Genomic DNA, 23,805 nt, shown 5'->3' with positions numbered 1-23,805 from the left:
TGACTATAGAAGACTAATAGTCTTCTTAAATGTTTGGTAGAATTCCTCTGGAAAGCCATCCAGCCCTGTACTCTTGTGTTTTGGGAGGTTTTTGATTACTAATTTGATTTCTTTACTGGTTATGGGTCTGTTCAAATTTTCTATTTCTTCCTGTTTCAGTTTTGGTAGTTTATATGTTTCTAGGAATTTGTCCATTTCTTCCAGATTGTCCAATTTATTGCCATATAATTGCTCATAATATTCTCTTATTATTGTTTTTATTTCTGCAGTGTTGGTTGTGATCTCTCCTCTTTCATTCTTGATTTTATTTATTTGGGTCCTTTCCTTTTTCTTTTTGATCAAACTGGCTAGGGGTTTATCAATTTTTTAAATTATTTCAAAGAACTAGCTCCTGGTTTCATTGATATGTTCTACTGGTTTTTTGATTTCGATAGCATTCATTTCTGCTCTAATCTTTATTACTTCCCATCTTCTGCTGATTTGGGGTTTTATTTGCTGTTCTTTTTCCAGTTCTTTAAGGTGTAAGGTTAGGTTGTGTATCTGAGACCTTTCTTCCTTCTTTAGGAAGGCCTGGATTGCTATATACTTCCCTCGTATGACTGCCTTTGCTGCATTCTGGAGGTTTTGGACTGTGGTGGTATTATTTTGATTGGCTTCCATGTACTTTTTAATTTCCTCTTCAACTTCTTGGTTAGCCCATTGATTCCTTAGTATGTTCTTTAGTCTCCAAGTTTTTGTTGTCTTTCCAATTTTTTTCTTGTGGTTGATTTTGTTTCATAGCATTGTGGTCTGAAAATATGCATGGTATGATCTTAATATTTTTGTACCTGTTGAGGGCTGATTTGTGTCCCAGTGGTCTATTTTGGAGAATGTTCCATTTGCACTCGAGAAGATATGTGTATTCTGCTGCTTTAAGATGAAGTGTTCTGAATATATATGTTAAGTGCATCCGGTCCAGTGTGTCCTTCAAAGCCATTGTTTCCTTTTTGAGTTTCTATTTAGATATCTGTCCATTGCTGTGAGTGGGGTGTTGAAGTCCCCTACTATTATGGTATTATTATCAATGAATTTCTGTATGTTTGTGATTAATGGATTTATATATTTGGGTGTTTTCACATTTGGAGCATAAATGTTTACAATTGTTAGATCTTCTTGATGGATAGACCCCTTAATTATGATATAATGCCCTTCTTCATCTCTTGTTACAGTCTTTATTTTAAAATCTAGATTGTCTTATATAATTATGGCTACTCTGGCTTTCTTTTGGTGAACATTAGTATGATAGATGTTTCTCCATCCCCTTACTTTCAATCTAAAGGTGTCTTTAGGTCTAAAATGGTTCTCTTGTAAACAGCATATAGATGGATCTTATTTTCTTATCCATTCTATTACCCTGTGTCTTTTGATTGGAGTGTTTGGTCATTGACATTTAGAGTGAGTACTGGAAGATATGAATTTATTGCCATTGTTTTGCCTGTAGCGTTGGAGTTTCTGGTGGTGCTCTCTGGTCTTTGTTGTTTTGGGTCTGTTTTGTTTTGTTTCATCTTTTCTCCCCTCAGAGAGTCCTCCTAAAAATTTCTTGCAGGGCTGGCTTAGTCACAAACTCCTTTAGTTTTTGTTTGGGAAACTGTTTGTCTTTCTATTTTGAATGACAGCCTTGCTGGATAGAGAATTCTTGGCTGCATATTTTTCTGATTCAGCACATTGAATATATCCTGCCACTCCTTTCTGGCCTGCCAAGTTTCTGTGGATAGGTCTGCTGTGAACCTGATCTGTCTTCCCTTGTAGGTTAAGGACCTCTTTTCCCTTGCTGCTTTCATAATTCTTTCCTTACCTAAGTATTTTGTGAATTTGACTATGATATGCCTTGTTGATGGTTGGTTTTTGTTGAATTTAGTGGGAGTTCTCTGTGCTTCCTGGACTTTGATTTCTGTGTCTTTCCCCAGGTTAGGAAAGTTTTCTGCTATGATTTGCTCACATAACCTTTCTACCCCAATTTCTCTCTCTTCATCTTCTGGGACCCCTATGATTCAGAGGTTATTCCTTTTTAATGAGTCACTGAGTTCTCTAATTCTTTTATCATGCTCTTTTGCCTTAGTTTCCCTCTTTTTTTCTGCTTCATCATTCTCCGTAAGTTTAGCCTCTATATCGCTGATTCATTGGTCTGCTTATCCATCGTTGCCGCTGGGGCATCCATTCAAGATTGCATCTCAGTTATAGCATTTTTAATTTCGTCCTGACTAGATTTTCCTTTTTTTAATCTCCACAGAAAGGGATTCTACGCTTTTTTCAACCCCAGCTAGTATTCTTATTATCATGATTCTAAATTCTGGCTCAGACATCTTGCTTGTATCTGTGTTGGTTAAGTCCCTGGTTGTCATTTCTTTCTGTTCTTTCTTTTGTGGTGAATTCCTTTGTTTCATCATTTTGAAGGAATAATTAATAAAAACAAATTAATTAAAAATTAAAAATTAAAAACAACACTAAAATGTCAAAGGACATTTAGGTGTGTTTTGGTCTGGTTGTTGAAAGAAGCTTGATAGAATGGAGGAAAAAGGGAAAGAAAAGAAAAGAAAAAAAAGGAAAACATTTGAAAATGAAAGAAGTGAATACAATAGAGTAACATGAAATGATAAAATAAAATAGAATTTAAAAAATTTACAAAAAAGTAAAAAACTATAGAATAAAATTAAAGAAAAATCTTTTTTATAAGAACGGAAAATAAAAATAAATTTTTTCCTTCTGTATTCAAGAACATGAAAAGAAAAAGAAAAAAATTGAATAGATGGGCCAGGGAACAGAATGAAATACAATTGAAGTGATAACCAGTTTCCCCTAGAAGTCAAGCCGTGAAGCACTTTATAATCTGTAAACTAAGCAGGCGGAGAAACGCAGTGTTCCTCAAGAGCACAGTTGGCCCAGTCGTCTGGGGCTTGGTGTAATGGCTCCGTTCTCCACTAGATGGCACTGCTTAGTTTACTTGGGCGCATCGTTGTGGCGTATGTACGCATGTATGTGCATGTGTGGGAGGGGTGAAAATGGTGTCACCCAGCTACCCAGTCTCTAGTATTAGGACTCTGTGCTCTCACCAAGGGGCAGTCAAGCACCCCACCTTTGCCTCCAGCTTCTGTCCCCTCCCGACCTACAAAGTCCATAACTAAGCTGTCAGCCTGCCAGGTGATACCTCCCTCATGAGTTTTATCTCAGGTGGGGCTGTGTTTCCAAACCCCTCACTACTGAGGGCCCTGCAGCTTTGACCCACTGAGACCCTCTGGAGGAGGTTCTCACCCAGCAATGGTACGTTTGTGTGACTGTGCTGCTGCAGATGCCCAGAGACTGCAGCCGGGTGCCAGCCCGCCGCAGAAAAAGTTTATGCAATCATGTAGCAGCAGCATTTCAGGGATTATGGTAAATCACAACACACATCCAGTGCTAGGCTTCACCCTTAACGTCCTTGTTCCAACACCAGCTAATGTAGCTGTTCTCTGGGGTCCACTGGGACCTTTGCCTGTGGGGAGGCCATACAGCCTTTACCAATGTCCTCCCAGCAGGGAACTGCCTCTCCCTATGTGACCCAAGGACCCTCGGACCTCACCGTCTGCTCCTGGGGACTCACCCTTCCCACCAGAGCTCCACCACGTATCAAGCTGTAGAGTTTCAGACTCTGCACTCCCCTGTTTGTAGAGTCTTGTTGATATTTAAACCCTCTCCTTTCTTTCCCCTTTCTCCTTTCTCCCTTTCTACCTTTCTCGTTCAGTCTCTTGTGGGTGTTTCCACTCTCTTTCTCTCCAGCTGCTTTCTGGGGGAGTGCTTTGCCTGTACTCTCCCCACCTGTCTCTGTCCTCTCTCCAAAAGCAAAAATATCCTCCTACCCTCTGGCCTTTTTCATCTCTTGTTGCAGTCTTTGTTTTAAAATCCAGTTTGTTCATGGGGCGCCTGGGTGGCTCAGTCGGTTGAGGGTCCGACTTCAGCTCAGGTCATTATCTTGCAGTTCGTGGATTCAAGCCTCACATCAGGCTCTGTGCTAATAGCTGGGAGCCTGGAGTCTGCTTCAGATTCTGTGTCTCCCTCTCTCTCTCTCTGCCTCTCACCTGTTCATGCTGTTTCTCTCTCAAAAATAAATAAACATTAAAAGAAACATTTTTTAATCTAGTTTGTTCAGTGAAGTTATAGTATAAAAATGACTTTGTATACTCTTCTCATTACATTCATTTTAGATATTTTGTAGGTTTTTTAAAACTTTTGTGAATGGAATATTTTTCTATTACAATTTCTAATTTGTTACTACTAGTATATATGAATGTTACTGATTTTATCTTTTATATCTGATCATGTTGCTGAATTCTCTTTTTAGTTATCCTTTTTGTCAGTTGATTCTCTTGGACTGTCTAGGTAAATGATCATATCTTCTGAAAATCATGTCTCATCAATTTTTATACTTCATTACTTTTTTTTATTATTATTATGTTTATTTTTGAGAGAGAGAGAGTGCACGTGCACAAGCGAGTGGGGGAGGGGCAGAGAGAGAGGGAGACACAGAATCTGAAGCAAGGCTCCAGGCTCTGAGCTGTTAGCACAGAGCCCAATGCGGGGCTGGAACCCATGAGTGTGAGATCATGATCTGGGTCGAAGTCAGACGCTCAACTGACTGAGCCACCCAGGCACCCCATTTCATTTCTTTTTCTTCTCTTATGTCGAGGGCTTCTAATATAATAGCGGTCATAGGAGTAGACATGCTTGTCTTCTTCCTGACCTCAACAGGAAAGGTTCTAACTTTTCAGTATGATATTTGTCTCAGCGTCTGTTAGATATCCTTTTTCACAAGTTAAAGAAATTCCTTTCTATCCCTTGTTACCTAAGAGTTTTTGTGAATTTTATTGTGAAGTTTATCAAACACTTGTGTTCCTCTGATAGATATTGTAGTTCCTCTGATAGAGTTTAAGTAGTACACCAGATTCCATTTGCTAATATTTCATTTAGGATTTTTGTATCTTTATCCATAAATAATATTGTTTTCTTATACTTTCTTTGTCTAATTATTGTATCAGGGTTATACTAGCCTTATAAAGTGACTTGAGTAGTTTTCTACTTTTTTTCCATGCTCTGGAACAGTTTGTATAAAGTGGGATTCTCCTTTAAGTTTTGATTAGAAGAGAAACAAAAAATTCACACACATATAAAACCATCTGGGCCTGATTTGTTATGAGAGTTGATTCTTTTCTTTGTTTCAAGTTTTTCTACAGTCATTAGTCTTATCAGGTTTTCTATTTCAAGTATAGATTTGATAAATTATAGTTTCTTAGAAAATTGTTCATCCCATCTAGATTTTAAAATATATAAGATATATTTATAGAATAGTCTAATTTCAAGTCTTTTCTGATTTTTCAGTTATAGCTCTCTCTTTGTTCCTGATTTTATATTTATGCCTTTGATCTTTTTTCTTTTTTTTTTAATTTTTTTTTTTCAACGTTTATTTATTTTTGGGACAGAGAGAGACAGAGCATGAACGGGGGAGGGGCAGAGAGAGAGGGAGACACAGAATCGGAAACAGGCTCCAGGCTCTGAGCCATCAGCCCAGAGCCCGACGCGGGGCTCGAACTCACGCACTGCGAGATCGTGACCTGGCTGAAGTCGGACGCTTAACCGACTGCGCCACCCAGGCGCCCCTGATCTTTTTTCTTGATCACAGTTTATAAGTGTTTCTATTTTATTAATATGGTACAGTTTTTATTGACTTGACTATTATTATAAGAGAACCATATATATAATTTTATACCTATGTATTTGACCAGTTTAGGGTTTTAGCAATTTAGAATTTTATTTGTTCTTCCCTACTTCCTTCAGGGTTATTTGTCCTCATTTTGTCACTTTTTTGAGTTGAAAACTTGGTTTATTTCCTATTGTTTTCCAATGTGCTTGAAAGGCTATAAATATACCTCTCAGTACCACTTGGACTATATTACATTGGTATTGATAAGTAATTTTCTCATTGTTCCTTAGTTGTAAACATTTATAATTCCATTTTGAACACATCAACCAAAGGATTTCTTAAAGGAGTGTATGCATTTGCTTGTTTTCAATTTTCAGATTGCCTTGTATATTATAGATTGTTTTGTATATGGGTTTTTTTTTTTGCTAATATTGAAATTTATTTCACTGTGATCGGTGAATAAATCTTGTTGAGATTGTCTTTGTAGCCTTGTATCCAGTCACTTTTTTTACCTTTCTATGTGTGTTTGTAAAGAATATTTTATTCTCTGGGTCTTTTTGGTGGGGGAAGACAGTAGGGGGAGGTATATAGTGTTCTTTAAATTCCTATTAGATCAATCTAATTGTGTCAAGTTCTTCATATTTGTATTTACATTTTTGCTATTTGAGATGTTGTTATCTAGGTTATGATTAGCAATTTGTCAATTTATCCCTCTGTTTCTATCAATATTTATGTTAGATGTCAAAATGTGCACAACAGATCTCCTCAATAAATTATTCCTTTTGTCCATATGAAATATCTTTTTCTCATTTAATGTTCTTACTCTACATTTTGTTTCTTATATTCCCATTTTCTTGGTATTTTTTCTAGCACTTACATATATATGTGTATATATATATACATGTATATATACGTGTGTATATATATATATACACATATATATGTATACGTATATATATATACACGTATATATGTGTGTGTGTATATATATATGTATATATATATATATATCTCTACATATATATATATCTTTTTCCAGTCCTTTATTTCCAACTTTCTTTTGTCTGCCAATCAGTATACAGCTGGATTATTTTTTGTAAATTCCATCTAAACTTTTTAATAGGTGAGGTTAGCCCCATTTATTATGATTATTGATATATTTAAAATTATTTCTGCCATTTTATTTTTTGCTTTCTATTTAACATATTTTCAACTTATTTCTTTTTCCCACTTTCCTATCTTCTTGGGTTGCTCATCCATTTTTTTTTATTATTGTTCTATTTTTCTTTACTATTTTGGGAGTCATAATTCTATTTCTGTTTTAAAAATTATAACCCACATGCTTGGTCTTCTGTCTTTCCACCTCTCCTGGTGTCTTCATAGTCAGTGAAAGAGCACACCAGCACTGACTGACATCACCTGGAATCTTAACCCCAGCCCATATGTGCTGAATCAGAATCTGTTCTTTAACAGGTGATTCATAGGCACATTAAAATTGGAGAGGCTCTGGTTTAGTTTAGCTCTGGTTTATCCAGTTTATCTCTGGTTTAGCTCTGGTTTATCCATCCCCCAGATAAGACAACACCCTCAGTGTGTTTTTGTTGTTGTTGCGTCTTACTTTTCCAGCTCCCTCTGTTTCCCTCACCTTCTCTCAATGATATATAATTTGCAATTATAGCTCTAATTTGCTAGTTTTAAAAACTCCTAAAAACATGTAAATCTTCTTTAGACTTAAGTCTTTCTACCCACCTTCCTCTTGCATTAGTACATCCTTAATAATCCTTTCAGCTGTGTGGGTATTGGTGAACTTTCTGAGCCCCTGTCTATAAATGACTATTTTAACCTCTCACTTGAATGATGATTTGATGGTACAGAATTAGAGGCTCAAGGTTTTTCTTCCCCTCAAACATTTGATTCAAAGCTGTTGATGCATTGTATTCTTGCATCCAGTGTTGCTAATCTAAGACTGATTCTTCTATTTCATGATATTCTTTTCCCCTTTGGAAATGTTTCAGATTTGGTTCTTAAGTTTCACATTTCTGGTCAACACTTGTTAGGCCCTTTCAGAGTTGAGTATTCATGCTGTACTGTGTTTTTGAAAATTCTCCCTTGTTATTTCTTTAAACGCTATGGCCCCCATTCTCTTTATTCTCCCCTCTTCTGAAGTCATGTTAGTTGTAGCTCCTTCTAGATATATCGTACAGTGTCTTCACTTTTCTTTCACATTTTCTGTCTCTTTATTTTGTTTGGTTACACCCCAGGAGAATTCTTAACTGATTCTTGCAGATCACTGATTATCTTCAACTGTCCATCTTGCTATTCAGCCCATCTATTGAATTATTTTTGTTTCAAAGATCAAACTTAAAAGACCAACGTTTTTAAGTTTTATAATCTCTTGATACTTTTTATGATATACAACATTTTGTACCTAGTTACTGTAAAATTCTACTTTTGCTTAATTAACTCCCTTTCTTTGCATAACAAGTCTTCTGTTTATTGAATTTATTGTCTCTCTTCAATGGTCTTGTTGTTCTCCAAATATTGGGATGTATTATTATTTTTATTACTCCATGCTCATTTTTAAAGTTGACATGCCCCATTGTAATTCACTCTACGAGTTGAACCTGCTTGGGAAGATGTGTAGGAGATCTGACTTAAGTAAGTATATTGCTCTGTTTTCAGTAGAATGAGAAGGGATGGGTGGTGTTGGTAGATGTCTTGGCCACCTGTCTTGTGGCAGAGGGAGATGTTCTCTAATTCCTTCTAGCCACTGACAGACTCCTTGTCATTGCCCTATTTCTCCCATTCAAATATTCATTTCATTTTTCTCTGCCTGGTGGTAAACACCCCTGGTACTACTGCTGGGCCCCCAGGAGTTTTATCAAGTGGTGGTACATATACATGCAGGTTCTATCCACTGCCTCTTTCTGATGTAGTCCCCCCAGCCAGTCACTCAGCTGTTACTTCCAGGTTACTGCATGCTCCTATATCTGGTGTACCTTCTACATGTTGTTAAATATTGTCTTGTGGACACTTGGGGCTATCATGTATCATTTAGATCCATCTGATTTTCATCTTTCAGAAGTTACAGTTTCTGGGCCACTGAAAGATTCTTTTTTTCTGTCTTAATTTTAGTAGTGGATTTATCTATTTATCATACACTTCTTTTCTCTTTATTTTATGGATTGAGGTGGGGAAGGATGATTGTAAACTCCATTCTCAGTCAACTATTTTGAAACTGAGGTCCTCAATTTTTCTATTATATTTTCTGATTTTTTTTTGTTGTTGACTTGTAAGAGCTTTTAATATATTGAAGATATTAATACTTTATCATCCATGTTGCAGTATGTGTCCTTTGGCCCTGAATTTTCTGAAGTTATAAACTTTTTTAATTAGAAAAAAATTGTTTTTATGTTTATTTGGAGAAAGAGAGAAAAAGAGCACAAGCAGAGAGAGAAGAAGAGAATCCCAACCAGGCTCTATGCTGTCAGCACAGAGCCTGACGCAGGGCTCAAACCCATGATCCCTGAGATCATGACCTGAGCCAAAATAAAGATCACGCACTTAACTGACTGAACCACCCAGCCTTCCCTGAAGTTATAAACTTCTAAACATAATTTTTATTTTGGAAATGTTCAAATATAATATAAAAGGAGATAGAATAATAAAATAATAAATCCATTGGCCAGTATTGTTTCATCTATATCCTCAGCCACTATCCCCTCTCCTGATCATTTTTTAAATGTTTATTAATTTTTAGGATTCATTTTTGAGATTCATTTTGAGAATGTGAGCAGGGGAGCGGCAGAGAGAAAGGGGAACAGAGGATTCAAAGCAGGCTCTGCACTGACAGCAAGCTTGATGCGGGGCTTGAACTCACGAATCATGAGATTATGACCTGAGCCAAATTTGGAGGCTCAACCAACTGACCCACCCAGGTGCCCTCTTCTGATCATTTTGAAGTAAATCCCAGATATTATATCATTTAATTATTTAAGTAGGTACCTCTAAAAGATTAGAACTCTTAAAACACATGATCACAATACCATCAGCACACCTAAATATCAATAATTCTTTAATTTCTTTCAATGAAGTGATGAATTTACACATTTTTGTTGTCGTTTTTAGATGAATGAGGGTTAAAGCTGAAAACTTAAATGGCTACAATAAGCCCATAACCTAATGCTTTACTCAATAGTTACATTTAGATAAACAAGACCTCTCTTTTTTTTACTGACTGCTATCTGAAGAGACTTTGAAAAGCATGGCTATAAAGTTTAATTCTTGTCACCATTCTTTCTTATCTGAAAATTCAGGTTCTGACTATGATGGAAGAAAATGAAGCAATAGACAATATCGCAAAATTAGAGCAAAAGGAATTTAGCCTGGATCTTGAAGAACTGGAAAGGCTTCACAACGAAAATGAGGAAGAAGTGGCAAAGGTATGGAAAAATCTGAATTAAGCACCATAAAGAAACATAATGAAAGAAGTAAAAAAGAAAATGTGAAGGAGAACTTTTCTAGGATAATGTGAACAAAACAAAAACTTCCCCAGCACAATGCAAAGAAAGCAAACCTAGTAGGTATAAGTGCGACGAGTCAGAGAATTATTAAATTTGGGAGTTAGGGGAAAGGGGTGACTGGGCCAGCCACACATCTCATGTATGTCCCTCTTTTCCTGACATCCATTCCAACCATCTCCCACCATATGTTTGAACGTTTTTTGAAATCCTCTCAGCCACCTATGCCAACTTTGGACCTTCTGGATTAGTAAGCCATTTCTTGACAGGAGTTGGAATCCTTCTCCCTTTATTCACTGATTCTTCTACCCTTTAAGCATCATCTATTCAATGGCCACTCTGAAAACAGAGAAGATTAGCACTTACCATGTTCCCTCTGTATCTTGTCTAAGCTAGCTGTCCCAGCTCCTATGACCATCATATAATGTAGTTTCAATAGCTTCATCATATGTCATACATTTTCCCCTATGATTTCATTATATTTGAGTATGGCATCCACAAAAGAATTCCAGTTATTATCTGTCCAATTTACAGAAAAGCATAAAATGAAACCTCCATTTTTCTAGATACTATACTTCTATTAATACAGCCTTTGCATCTCTTTGTGTCACATTACATTGTTTACTCATATGGGTTTTATTTTAGGTAAAAGTCCTAATTGTGTTTTACACAGAATGTTCTCTTTTTTTAAAGTTTTTATTTATTTATTTTGAAAGAGAGAGAGACAAGCAAGCTAACACGAGTGAGGGAGGGACAGAGAAAGAAAGAGGGAGAGAGAGAATCCCAAGCAGATCCTGCCCTGTCAGCATGGAGCCCAACGTGAGGCTTAATCCCATAAACTATGAGATCATGACCTGAGCTGAAATCAAGAGTTGGACACTCAACTGACTGAGTCACCCAGGTGCCCCTACACAGAATGTTCTTAAGCTACCTCTTTCTCAACCTGCACAGTACATTTAACTTTTTGAGTGTGCAAGTATAAAAAACATTTTTTTCCTAAAGAAGAGAAGGAAATATTGCTGGATATAAGGACATTTGAGTGGATTATAGTTGGTTAAACAACTATATCAAAAAGAGGCTGATAATTTGATGCCTGTAGGAGGGAGGTCTCCAGTGATGTGCTCTAGGACCCTTTCCTGTTAAATAAGTTAATGACTGGGGTAAAGATACAGAAATGAGGCATATTTGTCAAATTAGTGAATGATATAAGGCTGAGAATGAGAGGAAATATATTGAATAACAGAATCAGTACCAAGAGGACCTCACAGACTGACTCAAGGAGGTAAAATTCATCCATCCATCCATCCATTCATTCTGCAACATTTATTGAACACCTGTTATGTGCCAGGCACTATTGTCAGTGCCAGGAATACAATGCCTATGAAATATAGGTCCTGCCCACATGGCACTAATCTAGTGGAGAAGACAGACCATACACAAATCTCTCTATATTGTATGATGGAAACAAACTGAATTCTCTGATAGATATGGGGCATCTACTTCTGCAGTCAAAGAAGACCATTTTAAAGGGAACAAAAAGGAGAGAAGGAGCTAGCTATGCAAGGAGCTGGGGGAAGAGAATATCAGGCGAAGGAGGCAGCATGAACAGAGGTCCTGAGGCAGAAATGGCTTGGATTACTCCAGAAACACCATGGCCAGAAAGGCAGTAGCATAGGGGAAGGAGAGAGCTTCTTGAAATGAGGTGGGGGCAGAGACCGGCTCTGAAGACCTTGTACATCATTGTAAAGAATTTGGCTTTTCTTACACTCAACAGAAAGCTGTTAGAAATCATCCCATTTTCTTATTATAGCAATAGACACCAGTTTAGGGGCTTTTTGAATGTTGTTTATTTTGATTGTTGCAACCATCCAAAAAAAGGTAGGTTTTTGGTTTTCCTGACTTGAGGAAACTAAGGATTTGGACCTAGAATCACTTGACCTCTCCGTAGTGCATCTGGGTCAGGTGCCTAGCCCTGTCTTCATTGTTGGTTCTCTCTCCAAGCTAATGTGGGACCACTCAGCCCCACAAACCTGCCCCTCTGGCCTGCTGACCTGCAGATCACTGATGAGCCCACCCTGATTACCCCCACCCCATGCCTCTGTCCAGATGCTCCTTGCTGCTTATCAAATTCCTACATATTTCTCCAGAAGCCTCTTTGCTCCTTTGAGGCAGTCTTTGGTGCAGAGAATGGCTCTTCACACACTCGTTTCCCCAATATTATTACCTTTTCTTTTTTTTTTTTTTTTAGCTCTGGGCTTGGAAGAAAGATTGGCCCCACATTAGATGTGATAGTGGAACCAGATGGTCCAGCACAGAACAGTGTTAGCAGATGAAACCCTAAACCCAGGTGGCCTTCAGCACATTTGGGAACAGAATACTAGTCCCTGGAAAGAGTTAGTGCTACCTACCTGTCAGGGATCCCAGTCCTAAAGGGAACAGGCGATTAGTTAGCCTTGGCTAGGATCTCAACAATAGGGAAAAGACCAAAGCCCAGTAATGACAACCTGAACACAGTCTGGAGGGGTTGATCAAATAGCCTCAGCAGTAGAGAGGAGAGGGCTGGGTGGGCTGGGAATCAGGCAGGTTCTGACAACTGATAGGCCAAAACAGCTGTTCATTTAAGGAAAAAATAATTTAAAACTGTATTAGCCATTAACTCAGTGGATAAAAAAAGAAGTAAAATACAAATTAAACAAAGCCTTTGATCACACAATGAATAAAATAAACACAAATGAATAAACAAGACATCTTCTAATCTGGGAGATATATTCTTAGCTAGTTTGCTGATAATTCTGCCAACACAGCGAAATGCAAAAGAGGTTCTGAAGAGGATCCTAAGGACTAAAGATTGTTGGTCCTCACTTTCATGTTAGATCTTTCAGCAAGCTCCATTAAAACAAGAATACTTAACCACTTATGTGTTAAGCAGTTGGCTGACTTAAGCAGATAAAACTAATTGAGATAGTGTATGTTTCTAAATGAGAAAAGGTCAAGCATATGATCCCCAAGAGAAATGGAGCATTTATTTTTTTTAATTTTTTTTTAATGTTTATTTATTTTTGACAGAGAGAGAGATAGAGCATGAGCGGGGGAGGGGCAGAGAGAGAGGGAGACACAGAATCCGAAGCAAGTTCCAGGCTCTGAGCTGTCAGCACAGAGCCCGACACAGGGCTCGAATTCACAGACTGTGAGATCATGACCTGAACCTAAGTCAGACGCTCAACCAACTGAGCCACCTAGGCGCCCCATGGAGCATTTATTTATTGTGGATATAAAAATTAGAAGAATTAAGTGACCCCAAGACAAAGCTCACAAACTGGCACTTCAAATATGCATTGAAAAGAAGTAAGGCAACATTTAGATATCTGGTAGTTTCATTACAAATACACATTTTCGGGGTGCCTGGGTGGCTCAGTTGGTTGGGCGTCCGACTTCGGCTCAGGTCGTGATCTCATGGTTCTGTTTGTGGGTTCAAGCCCCATGTTGGGCTCTGTGCGGACAGCTCAGAGCCTGGAGCCTGCCTCACATTCTATGTCTCCCTCTCTCTCTGCCCCTCCCACACTCGCTCTCTCTCTTAAAAATAAATAAACATTTAAAATTTTTTTTTAAATACACATTTTCAAGCTTCTCTAATAAAACAGGAACACTTGGCACAGTGGGTTTGCTTTCCAGCTCTGTACCAACCCGCCAGTGTGCACTTTAATTCTGCAGTCCACCATGGCCACGCATGTGTCCTCACACCTCCCTGGCTCACGTTTAGGACCTACCTGCCTTTAGAGGTGTTTGTGTTGACACCCTGGTCCTCAAGGAAGGGAATCCCAAGCCTCCAGACTAAACTCTAGGAAATGTTGTTGAGACAGGAAAGTGTTCCTCCCAAAGGACATCTGAACACAGGGCAACCCAGAACTTTGGGGAAAGAAGATCCCACACTACCACTAAATGTGCAGCCACGGCTGATTAGTGAATTTACAATTCAGATTATTTTTTCAAGAGGCCACGTTTTCATGTGTATTTTTTCCCCTTCACTTATGTTCTTCAAGATAAGAAAGGATGCAGAGATGCATAACCTAGCCAAGGCCTATTTGGCTGAACTTATTAAAGAAGAATGCTGGAATGCGATGGCTGTGAAAGGTCGAGCTCTTAAGGTAACAGATAGAACTCCAGGTACAATACCTTAGCCAATGAGAATTTTCATTGAGAGTCTCATGGCGGAAAAAACTTTTAAATAATTTTAAGAAAATGCATGCATACAAAAGCATTCAGAGCATGCCTTGCCCTTCCAGATTCCACCTGGATGTACCACTTTCTCTCGTCTCATTCTTCCCTCTCTGTTCGGTCCCTGTGCCCCTCCAAGCCAGCAGCTCTGAAGATTTTCTCTCTTTCCTCTATGAACTACCTGCATCCAGTCTTATTATCTATCTGTTCCAAAAAGCCGCTTCATTCACATTCCACACAGATGGAAAACTAGACACAGTACTGTCCACAGTTCTACCTGTGCCCTCTAAATGTCTGGTTTTTATGCTTTTTCACTGAGATTCCTCCCAACACAATGTTCCTCTTCATGTAAGGTGACCAAAAGTCCCAGTTTATCCCTGTGGTCCTAGAGTAACTATTAAGAGCACCCTTCTCATTTCAAATATGCCCCCCCAATTTGGGTAATGAAATATATGGTCACCCTACATATTTGTGGTTGAGTATTGCTCTTAAACAGGGTTTCCCAAGAGTGGCACATTTGGGGCTGGTTAATTCTGTGGTGTAGAGGCTGTCCTATGGATTGTAGGATGTTTTGACCTCTATCTACTAGGCCCCAGTAGCATCCAAAACTCCCACTAGTGAAAATCAAATATAGTTCCAGACATTGCCAAATGTCCCTGGGGGGCTGGGGAGGAGGGGGACAGGGCAAGTGAAATCACTCCTGGTTGAGAATCACTGCTCTAGAAATAAATCCTTCATTGAAGCACAGTATTTCTACTCAAGGTTTACACCAATACTAATGTAATATAAATAAATTTTTAAAAATATTTACTTATTTATTTTTTTTTGAGAGAGAGAGAGAATGCAATCGGGGGAGGAACAGCGCAAGAGGGAGAAACAGAATCTGAAGCAGGCTCTGAGCTGTCAGCACAGAGCCCCATGTGGAGCTGGATCTTAGGAACCCTGAGATCAAGAGTTGGCCACTTAACTGACTAAGCCACTCAGGCACCCTGTGTTGTCTTATTTTAAAGAAAGTTTCCACTGTCAATTTCACTCATGAATGATAACCTATGAATTAATTTTAATCAGGGATAACATCTCTCACTCCAATTGTGTGTATACAATTATACTACAAATAAATTTATTTATCCTGCCTTTTTTTTTCAAGTGCTTTCACATGCCTTACGTGGTTGAGAACTTCCCAATGAAAGAACGCACGGATGAAGAGTTGAAAGAATTAAAGAGAGTTTTGCAGCAAAAGAAGATTGAAACAGAGTGTCTTAAAGTACAATTTTAAATATATATGTATTTATATAAGTGATGTGTTTTATTTTAGGGTCTCCATAGGGATCTGAGTTAAGATACAATTTAAGATAAGTTTAGATCTTGTTTATATTTTCATTCCCTGTTAATTTGTAGAATATATTTTAATAAATATAGGAACTAAATCCACACAATAAGTCAAGAAGTCTATAATCCTATATAATACTGGCTAGCTCTCAAATAGGAGGATATACTTTTAAACAATGAGATTTAGGGTTTTGTTCTTGTTCTGGTTAGAACTTGCCTTCATCTACCCTGCTCTTTTTATCATCTCTTATCATATGGGATTATATTTTTAAGTAATTGTCCAAAGATGCATAGTATCTACTTTGGTTGAATTACGGTTTTCCTAGAGCAATCCCAGCTTTTTGTTTCTTTGTTTTCAAGCAGCAATCTCTATCAGACCACTAAAAACACACATCCCTGTCAGTGTAATGGGGCCAGAACCTTGCATCCATTCTTTTTCTGAAATATAAAATTAAGGCATACTTAATTCTTCTTAACCTACACTCCCCAGTCCTATGGGAATAAGTTCCTTTGTAAACATGAAGAAAAGGTATATTTTTTAATGTTTAGGTGTCAGGAAAGACTCAAGGTATTTACAAACAGCTGTAATCCTGTCAGAAATGTAAATATTACATACTGTCAAGGACAGTGTTCACTCTTTCGACTTATCCACAGTTTATCAGTTTCCAAGGCTTAACCCTCTTCTGCATCAGTTTCAGGATCTACCCAACACTTTGAATTCAGTTGTTGGCAAGACAATTTGACATCTAAGATGACTGAAAAAAATTAAGTTGTCACAAAATTGCCCTTTCGAGAATTCTTGTTATTGCATAACTTCTGTGTCATCTTTTTCTATATTTAGCTACGGAAGGAAATTGTAGAGGTTCAGTCTGCAATTACCTTGGTTAAAAAGCATCGTGAAGAGGAGGATGAAGAAGAGGAAGAAGATGTGGCAGTAAAAACTAGCAACTTGCCCAATTATCTGCTTGGCAGTCTGAGTACTGATTTTGGGGTACATGCCTCTCTGTTGTCAGGCCAATTGGAACTTCATTCCAGAGAGGAGAAAATCAACCAAATTATATTACTAAAAGTAGGTGAATTTTTCCTTATCCTCCAAAATCTCTAAAATTCCCCATGAGGTGTCTTGCAAAGGCTCAAATTGAAATCTAATGCCAATCAGATGATGTCTTTAAAGTACATAGAGAAATATCCAGATGGCTCGTGTGTCCATGTTCTTCAGACAGAACTTGTATACAAGTGTTGCTTTCATCTATTTGGACTGGGATCTCTGATAACAGGTTTTCTGAGGAACACTCCACACTGGCTGATACCACAAGCAAATCATTGTTCTACTTAGAACTTCAGTAATCTCAAAGGTAAAATAGGTCCTTGAATGCCATCTTCTAGGTAACTCAGATGTCCTTTGGAACCTCCTTGTAAGATCAAGATGTGATTGCTTATCTATATATCCTCTTAACCTGGGGAAACACAATTTCTTCCCTAAGATGTCCGTAACTTCTCTTCTGGAACTCAGGGATAAAGTACAGCATCCCACAAGCTCTAAGCTCCTACTCCTTACTTTCTACCAAACCAGTCAGTCTCAGAACACATTTGTATATGGCAACCAAAGGGTTTTGAAAATTTGATGACTGAGATTGCACTAATGTGGATAGTTTGAAATTTAATAATGGCCATTCATATTCCTAAAAGTCCTCCAGCCATATCTGCAATTTGAGTTCCAGCCTCCTACCATGATACTCTGCTCTCTCTTCCTATTTTTTTTCTTCTCTTCCTCCAACCCTGAAATTCCTGTGCATTTATATCCAAAATTGTTTCATTATGTCTTTTGTTGCTCAGCTTCTGCTGACCTGTGCCCTCAGTGTCTCACCTTTCTGCTGTTTTGTTAAGGCATTTTCCTACAAGAAGGTTAATTTCAGCTGAAGAGAAATTCTGGTTTTAACTGTTAAGATCATTTTTCTACCTGCTTTGATGGTTTCATCTTCAGTAGGACAGATATACAGATTGAACTCTGATGGTAAAATAAAGGATACTTTGAGTTGACCATCATTCTACTCACCAGCAGAGGTGGGGGTAATCCAGTTGGACCCACTGCCAAGGTCCAGCTAGCCAGCTTAGCTCCCCTTCCTGCCTTAGAATGACCTGACCATACAGAGAAAGAATGTTGTGTGCAGTTGTGCTTTTCTGGGAAATTCTTTAGACAATCTCTATAGGCCATCCTTTCCTTACCACATCTCCCCCAAACCAGGTCTCAAAGAAGAGACATTTCCCAATATAAATATCACATATTGCTTTTTAAACATTTTAGGATGGATTTTTTTTTGGAACATACACAAAAGTTGAGAGAATAGCCCAGAGTCTCCTAGTACCCATTGCCTACTTGAGCATTTATCAGCATACCTGCACATTGAGTTACGGCTAACATTTCAGGAAGTAGAGTGTGGTATAACAGTTATATCACTGCCTTAATCCTACCGCTGCCACTGTGGGTTATTGAACCAAGAAATGACTTAATATAAACCATCTTTTAAAACGATTAACTTACTGGGGCACCTGGGTAGCTCAGTTGGTTGAGCATCCAATTTTGGCTCAGGTCATGATCTCATGGTTCATGGGTTTGAGCCCCAAGTTGGGCTCTGTGCTGACAGCTCGGAGCCTGGAGCCGGCTTCAGATTCTGTGTCTCCCTCTCTCTTTGCTCCTCCCCTGCTGGAATTCTGTCTCTGTCTTTGTCTCTCTCAAAAATAAATAAAACAGAGAAAGACAGATACCATATGTTTTCACTCTTATGTGGATCCTGAGAAACTTAACAGAAGACCATGGGGGGAGGGGAAGGAAGAAAAAAGCTAGAGAGGGAGGGAGCCAAACCATAAGAGACTCTTAAAAGCTGAGAATAAACTGAGGGTTGATGGGGGGTAGGAGGGAGGTGATGGGCATTGAGGAGGGCACGTGTTGGGATGAGCACTGGGAGTTGTATGGAAACCAATTTGACAATAAATTTCATAGTTTAAAAAAAAGTTAAAAATAAATAAAACATTAAAAATTTTAATAAATAAAAAAAATTTAAAAGAATGATTAACTTGCTGAGAGTTTGTAAATTGATTTGGTGGGAAGGTAAAAACATGAGATCATGTTACCATATAATGTGATGTGTTCACAGTATCATATTGCTATTTCAGGATGTCATTTACAAGGTGAAAACTATTTTCAACAATGAGTTTGATGCTGCATATAAACAAAAAGAGTTTGAAATTGCACGTGTGAAGGAAAGAAATGTAAGAATTCAAGAAATTATTTTAGATCTGGACTTAGAAGAAGTGGTCTGGCAACCAGAATTTGATGATTGCGAGAAGCCAGAGAGAACCCTTGTTGTGGAAAACAAAGAGGTACTGACTACCTGTGTCATCCCTTCCCTTCTTTCTCACAACATTCCCCCATGTTCTTAGTTACTCATTTTCTTTTTTTTTTTTTTAATTTTTTTTTTAATGTTTATTTTGGGGACAGAGAGAGACACAGCATGAATGGGGGAGGGGCAGAGAGAGAGGGAGACACAGAATCGGAAGCAGGCTCCAGGCTCCGAGCCATCAGCCCAGAGCCTGACGCGGGGCTCGAACTCACGGACCGCGAGATCGTGACCTGGCTTAAGTCGGACGCTTAACCGACTGCGCCACCCAGGCGCCCCAGTTACTCATTTTCTTGTGCACACTACTGGAAGTGACCATATTAGATAGCAGTCTTGGTCACAAGAAAAAAAAAAAAACAACAGTTGACATTGCCTCAGCAATAATGAGAATTTCTTTTGTGAATCCTATGGAATCTAGGGAAGATTTGGACACCAAGCCTAGAAGGAAGCAGGGGCCAAAGGCTGGAACTTTGAGGGGAGTCAAGAAGTACCCTTTCTTTATCTCTTAGCTCACTTCTCTCTGCTTTCACCTTCCTCCAGCAGCTTCTACTTTATTTCTCCCCACTTAAGCAAACAACTGATCCCAACTAGAATCTCTTAGTCCTGATTCCACATTTGCCTAGGAAGAGGTCCCTAGCCCAGCGTAGGTCTGGTACCTGTACCAAAGAAGGTTGGGTCATGCTGTGGGAGAAAGGCTGATGAAGCTCCAGGAATTATCTGGGTCATTAAGGCACTGACCAGAGGAACGGGGCTCACTGGGCAGCCTTCTTTTTTTTTTTTAATTTTTTTTCAATATATGAAATTCATTGTCAAATTGGTTTCCATACAACACCCAGTGCTCATCCCAAAAGGTTGGGCAGCCTTCTTAAAAGGTGTTTGGCCCCAGGTGGTTACAAGTAAATGCTTAAAGAAAACAATTAAAATATAACCATATTTTATTTCTAAAAAGTAAGAAATGCTAGAAAATACCAAAAAAAAAAAATCCTTGCCCATATGAAAACAGCTTGATTACTTTGGGACAAAAAGGTAATAGTGTTGCTTAGAAATAATACCAAACATTATACAGCCCCTGTTAAAAGCCAGATACCATTCTAAGTGCCCTAAATAGATTGAGACTAATTTTTCATTATAAGACCTTATATGGTAGATACTAATATTACCTCCTTTTTACAGGTGAGGAAAGTGAGGTACAGAGAGTTTAAGTAGTTTGACCACAGTTACAGAGCTAGTAAATGACAGAGTTGCAGTCTGAACCCAAATTATTATCCTTCAGAACACATCCTTACCTCTGAGGTCCATTGTACTTGTTTAAGGATATCATTTCTTCCAGAACCAGACCCTCACCATGTTATCAAAAACCCTGGAGCATGGTGATAGCAAGGACTTTACTCTGCTGCTCTCACCAAGGTCTTGCTGTGGGCAGTCTTTGTATGTGGATAATTAACCTCTTCTTTAATCCCTTCTATGTGAGGAGAGTGAGCTTGTTACAAGCCAAACTTATGTCCTTCCCCTGCTTCACACCCCACAGTGGCTGCTCATTTCACTTCAGGAAACATGCCTCTTCCTGTCTGCCCACCCCAGCCCCTTCCTCTTCAGCTGTTCTCACCATCTTGCTTTGGGTCAGCCACACTTGCATTCCCACGACTCCTTGAATACTCCAAGCTGTTGGTCTCTCAGGAACCCCATCCTACAGGGTTTGGCTTAGAGGACACTTCTCTGAACCCTCCTCCTGCCCCCTCCTCTAAATCAGATCCCTGTTATAATCTCTTTAGTGGCAGAGAACAGCTTTGAGAGCTAATAGAGAAGGAGCAATCAATTCTCCCAAGCCTCTCATTCTAGATCTCATCTTTGTTCCAAGATAGGAAATGGGTTGTGAAATCTGGATGGTTCCTTTATCTTCTTGGTACCTTCTAACCTCTTCCCTGATGTGTGGAAGGAAGGTTTGTTTTGAATTTTGTAAGAATAACAGCAGGAAACTACATTTTCTCTTTCAGATTACAGCTCACAGATTTGTTAATCCATGGCAAAAAAACAAAACGCAATTTACTGTGACCAGTAAAATGGAGCAATGGCTTCTGACACGGGTAGGCAGTTTGGCTCAGACATATCTAAGACCCCCTTTCCTTTAGGGATTCTTGTTCCAATTTGGTTCAGTAGTCTCGTACTTGTACTCCACTGTAGAAACATATCAAGGCAATTGACATGATCAGAGGTCACTGGAATCTCCGTGGCCTCCTTCTCCTCTTCCCTCCATGCCACTTGCCACCCTCCCCAGTTCTAAATGCAGTCATTCTAACACTGGGTGGGAGGCCGCCTCTGGTGCCACCAGAGGGACAGATCTTTGTCTCAGCTGCCCTCCCTGACCCTGGCTCTTTTCCAGGGTCCTGACACAAGGCACCGAGCCCTGATGGACATGATGGGAGGAGTTCTGGAAGTCAAGAAGGAAGATATTTTGAGAATGGTGAGATTTCTGGACATTCTTATGGAAGGTGGAATGGGGTAGAGAGAGCTACTTAAATCTGATCATTCTTGTCTATAATAACCTGAGTCTTAGAAATTCTACAGCTACAAATATACAGTACCTCATAAACAAACCACATCAGGCAAATAAGAAATTTGAAACCCCAGGCTTGCCTTCTCATCTGACATAAAGCAAACAAAAGAACAAAAACAGGCAACCATAGTGGTTCTTATCTCTATAGAAAGCAGGATTAACGCTGCACCCATAATTCTCTGGATATACCAAGAAACATTCCATTTGGTACCTGCCATAGGTGTCCCTGGAGCTCAGATCCAGTTCTAGCTATGAAGATATCAACATGTACCTCTGAACCTGTCACTTAAGAATCGGTGTACATTCCAAATTGCCCACTCTCGCTTATGTCACAGAAAAATAGTTGTAACATTTTTTCATATCCTTTCATTAAAGTGTCAGGCCATCATCTTGCCAATGTGAAGAACTGTATCTCTTTAAAAGTCTTTGGGGCTTAATTTAATTTAATTTAATTTAATTTAATTTAATTTAATTTTAGAGAGAGAGAGCATGCATGCATGCGTGCACTCAAGCAGGGGAGGGGCAGAGAGAGAGAGAGAGAGAGAGAGAGAGAGAGAGAATACCAAGCAGGCTCCATGTTCAACACAGATCCAAATGTGGGGCTCAATCCCACAACCCTGGGATCATGACCAGAGCTAAATATCAAGTGTCAGATGTTCAACCAACAGAGCCACCCAGGCATCCCAGGGCTCTTTATTTAAGCTGTAATGATGGGGAACCTGGGTGGCTCAGTCGGTTGAGCATCTGACTTCGGCTCAGGTCATGATCTTGCAGTTGGTGAGTTCGAGCCCCATGTTGGGCTCTGTGCTGACAGCTCAGAGCCTGGAGTCTGCTTCAGATTCTGTGTCCCCCTCTCCTTCCACCCCACCCCTGCTTGTGCTCTGTCTCTGTCTTTCAAAAATGAATTAACATTAAAAAAAATTAAACTGTAATGATAACCCTGAACCTTCACTGTACTGCTATATTTATGTTTGAGGCACAGTATATGCTTTCCTTTATATCTTCAGGTGATTCCTCAACCTGCTTTCATGGCAAAACCTGATGCTGTATGGTCTGAAGAAGAGAGGAAACAATTTAAAGAATATGAGAAGAAAGTTAAAGAGTTAAATGAAGAAAGAGAGAAATATAGAAAGGTCGGAAGAGCAAGGAATTAATGTACCTCACCCAAGTTTCATTTCAGTATCTTTTAAAATTGAGTGTTCTTTATTCCCTCAGTATCTTGAGTAGCTCCAGGATAGTGTTTCAGCTTAAATTCTCAAGAGACTTAGGGGAAGTGGGTAGAGATAAACTTAGAGTTAACACAATTTCAAACAGAAAGAACATATTGCAATGATTGTGTTTTTTTTAAGTTCTTATTGATTTCAATATTTCCCACATAGATACAACTCATTTGGTCCTCCATTAATTCTTAAGATGTTTAGTGAACATGTATTATAGTATATTGTAGGCACTGCTCTCTATCTTCTACATCTGTTTCAGTTTAGTAATACTCTTGCTTGATTTGCTCTCAATCTCAAGGAAAGGACTTGACAAAAGAATGACATAATCAACACAGCACGTAGTTTACAGTTGTAATTTGAGATACCTGCAATGCAGTTCTATTTTTATCTCTTTGCATCACCAAGAAACATTCCAACATTAAAATTGCTTACAATTATAATAGGGATATAAAAGCTGATGGTATACAACCAAATAAAAAAATTTATTCCTCTGTGAAGAAAGTAAAACCATGCCATCATTTCAGGCAGGACAGTTTGTCAGCTTTATAGTGGCTGTATCTCATGAGCAACTTCTTTAAACCTATTGTTAACCTGTTCCCGCTTTTATTCACGGCAGTCCTCTAACAGTGCCCTAACATTTCATCCCAAGGTAGGACTTACCAAAAAGCCAAAATGAGCAGTCTTGAATGCAGTAAAAATGTGAAGGCATTGGGGACTCTAGATGCCTAAGGTGGTGGCATTTATTGCATGGTCTCGTATTGTGAAATTAGTCTGCTGCCTGTGTCCCCACTTCCCTGTTCCTTGGTCACACTCAGTGGGTAAAAGCCAGCCTTGACTAAAGCCAGTACTTGTCCTTCTC

At 38.8% G+C, this 23,805-nt stretch overlaps 1 protein-coding gene across 2 annotated transcripts in view; it reads left to right on the top strand.

Moving 5' to 3' along the window:
- CFAP43 (cilia and flagella associated protein 43) overlaps positions 1–23,805 on the top strand; it is a 120,364-nt gene that overhangs the window by 69,469 nt on the left and 27,090 nt on the right. For both annotated transcript variants that reach the window (XM_047072704.1, XM_047072703.1), the window contains exons 20-27: positions 10,027–10,152; positions 14,271–14,375; positions 15,593–15,709; positions 16,616–16,843; positions 18,949–19,155; positions 21,167–21,256; positions 21,553–21,633; positions 22,734–22,859. In XM_047072704.1, coding sequence (XP_046928660.1) covers positions 10,027–10,152; positions 14,271–14,375; positions 15,593–15,709; positions 16,616–16,843; positions 18,949–19,155; positions 21,167–21,256; positions 21,553–21,633; positions 22,734–22,859 — 1,080 coding nt within the window. The remainder of the gene's footprint in view (positions 1–10,026; positions 10,153–14,270; positions 14,376–15,592; positions 15,710–16,615; positions 16,844–18,948; positions 19,156–21,166; positions 21,257–21,552; positions 21,634–22,733; positions 22,860–23,805) is intronic.

This window comes from Lynx rufus, unplaced genomic scaffold (assembly GCF_022079265.1).
Source record: "Lynx rufus isolate CCGP_SWC_20201006 ecotype Redwood Valley unplaced genomic scaffold, mLynRuf1.p SCAF_11, whole genome shotgun sequence".
Classification (NCBI taxonomy): domain Eukaryota; kingdom Metazoa; phylum Chordata; class Mammalia; order Carnivora; family Felidae; genus Lynx; species Lynx rufus.
This window is presented reverse-complemented; position numbering and strand designations above follow the sequence as displayed.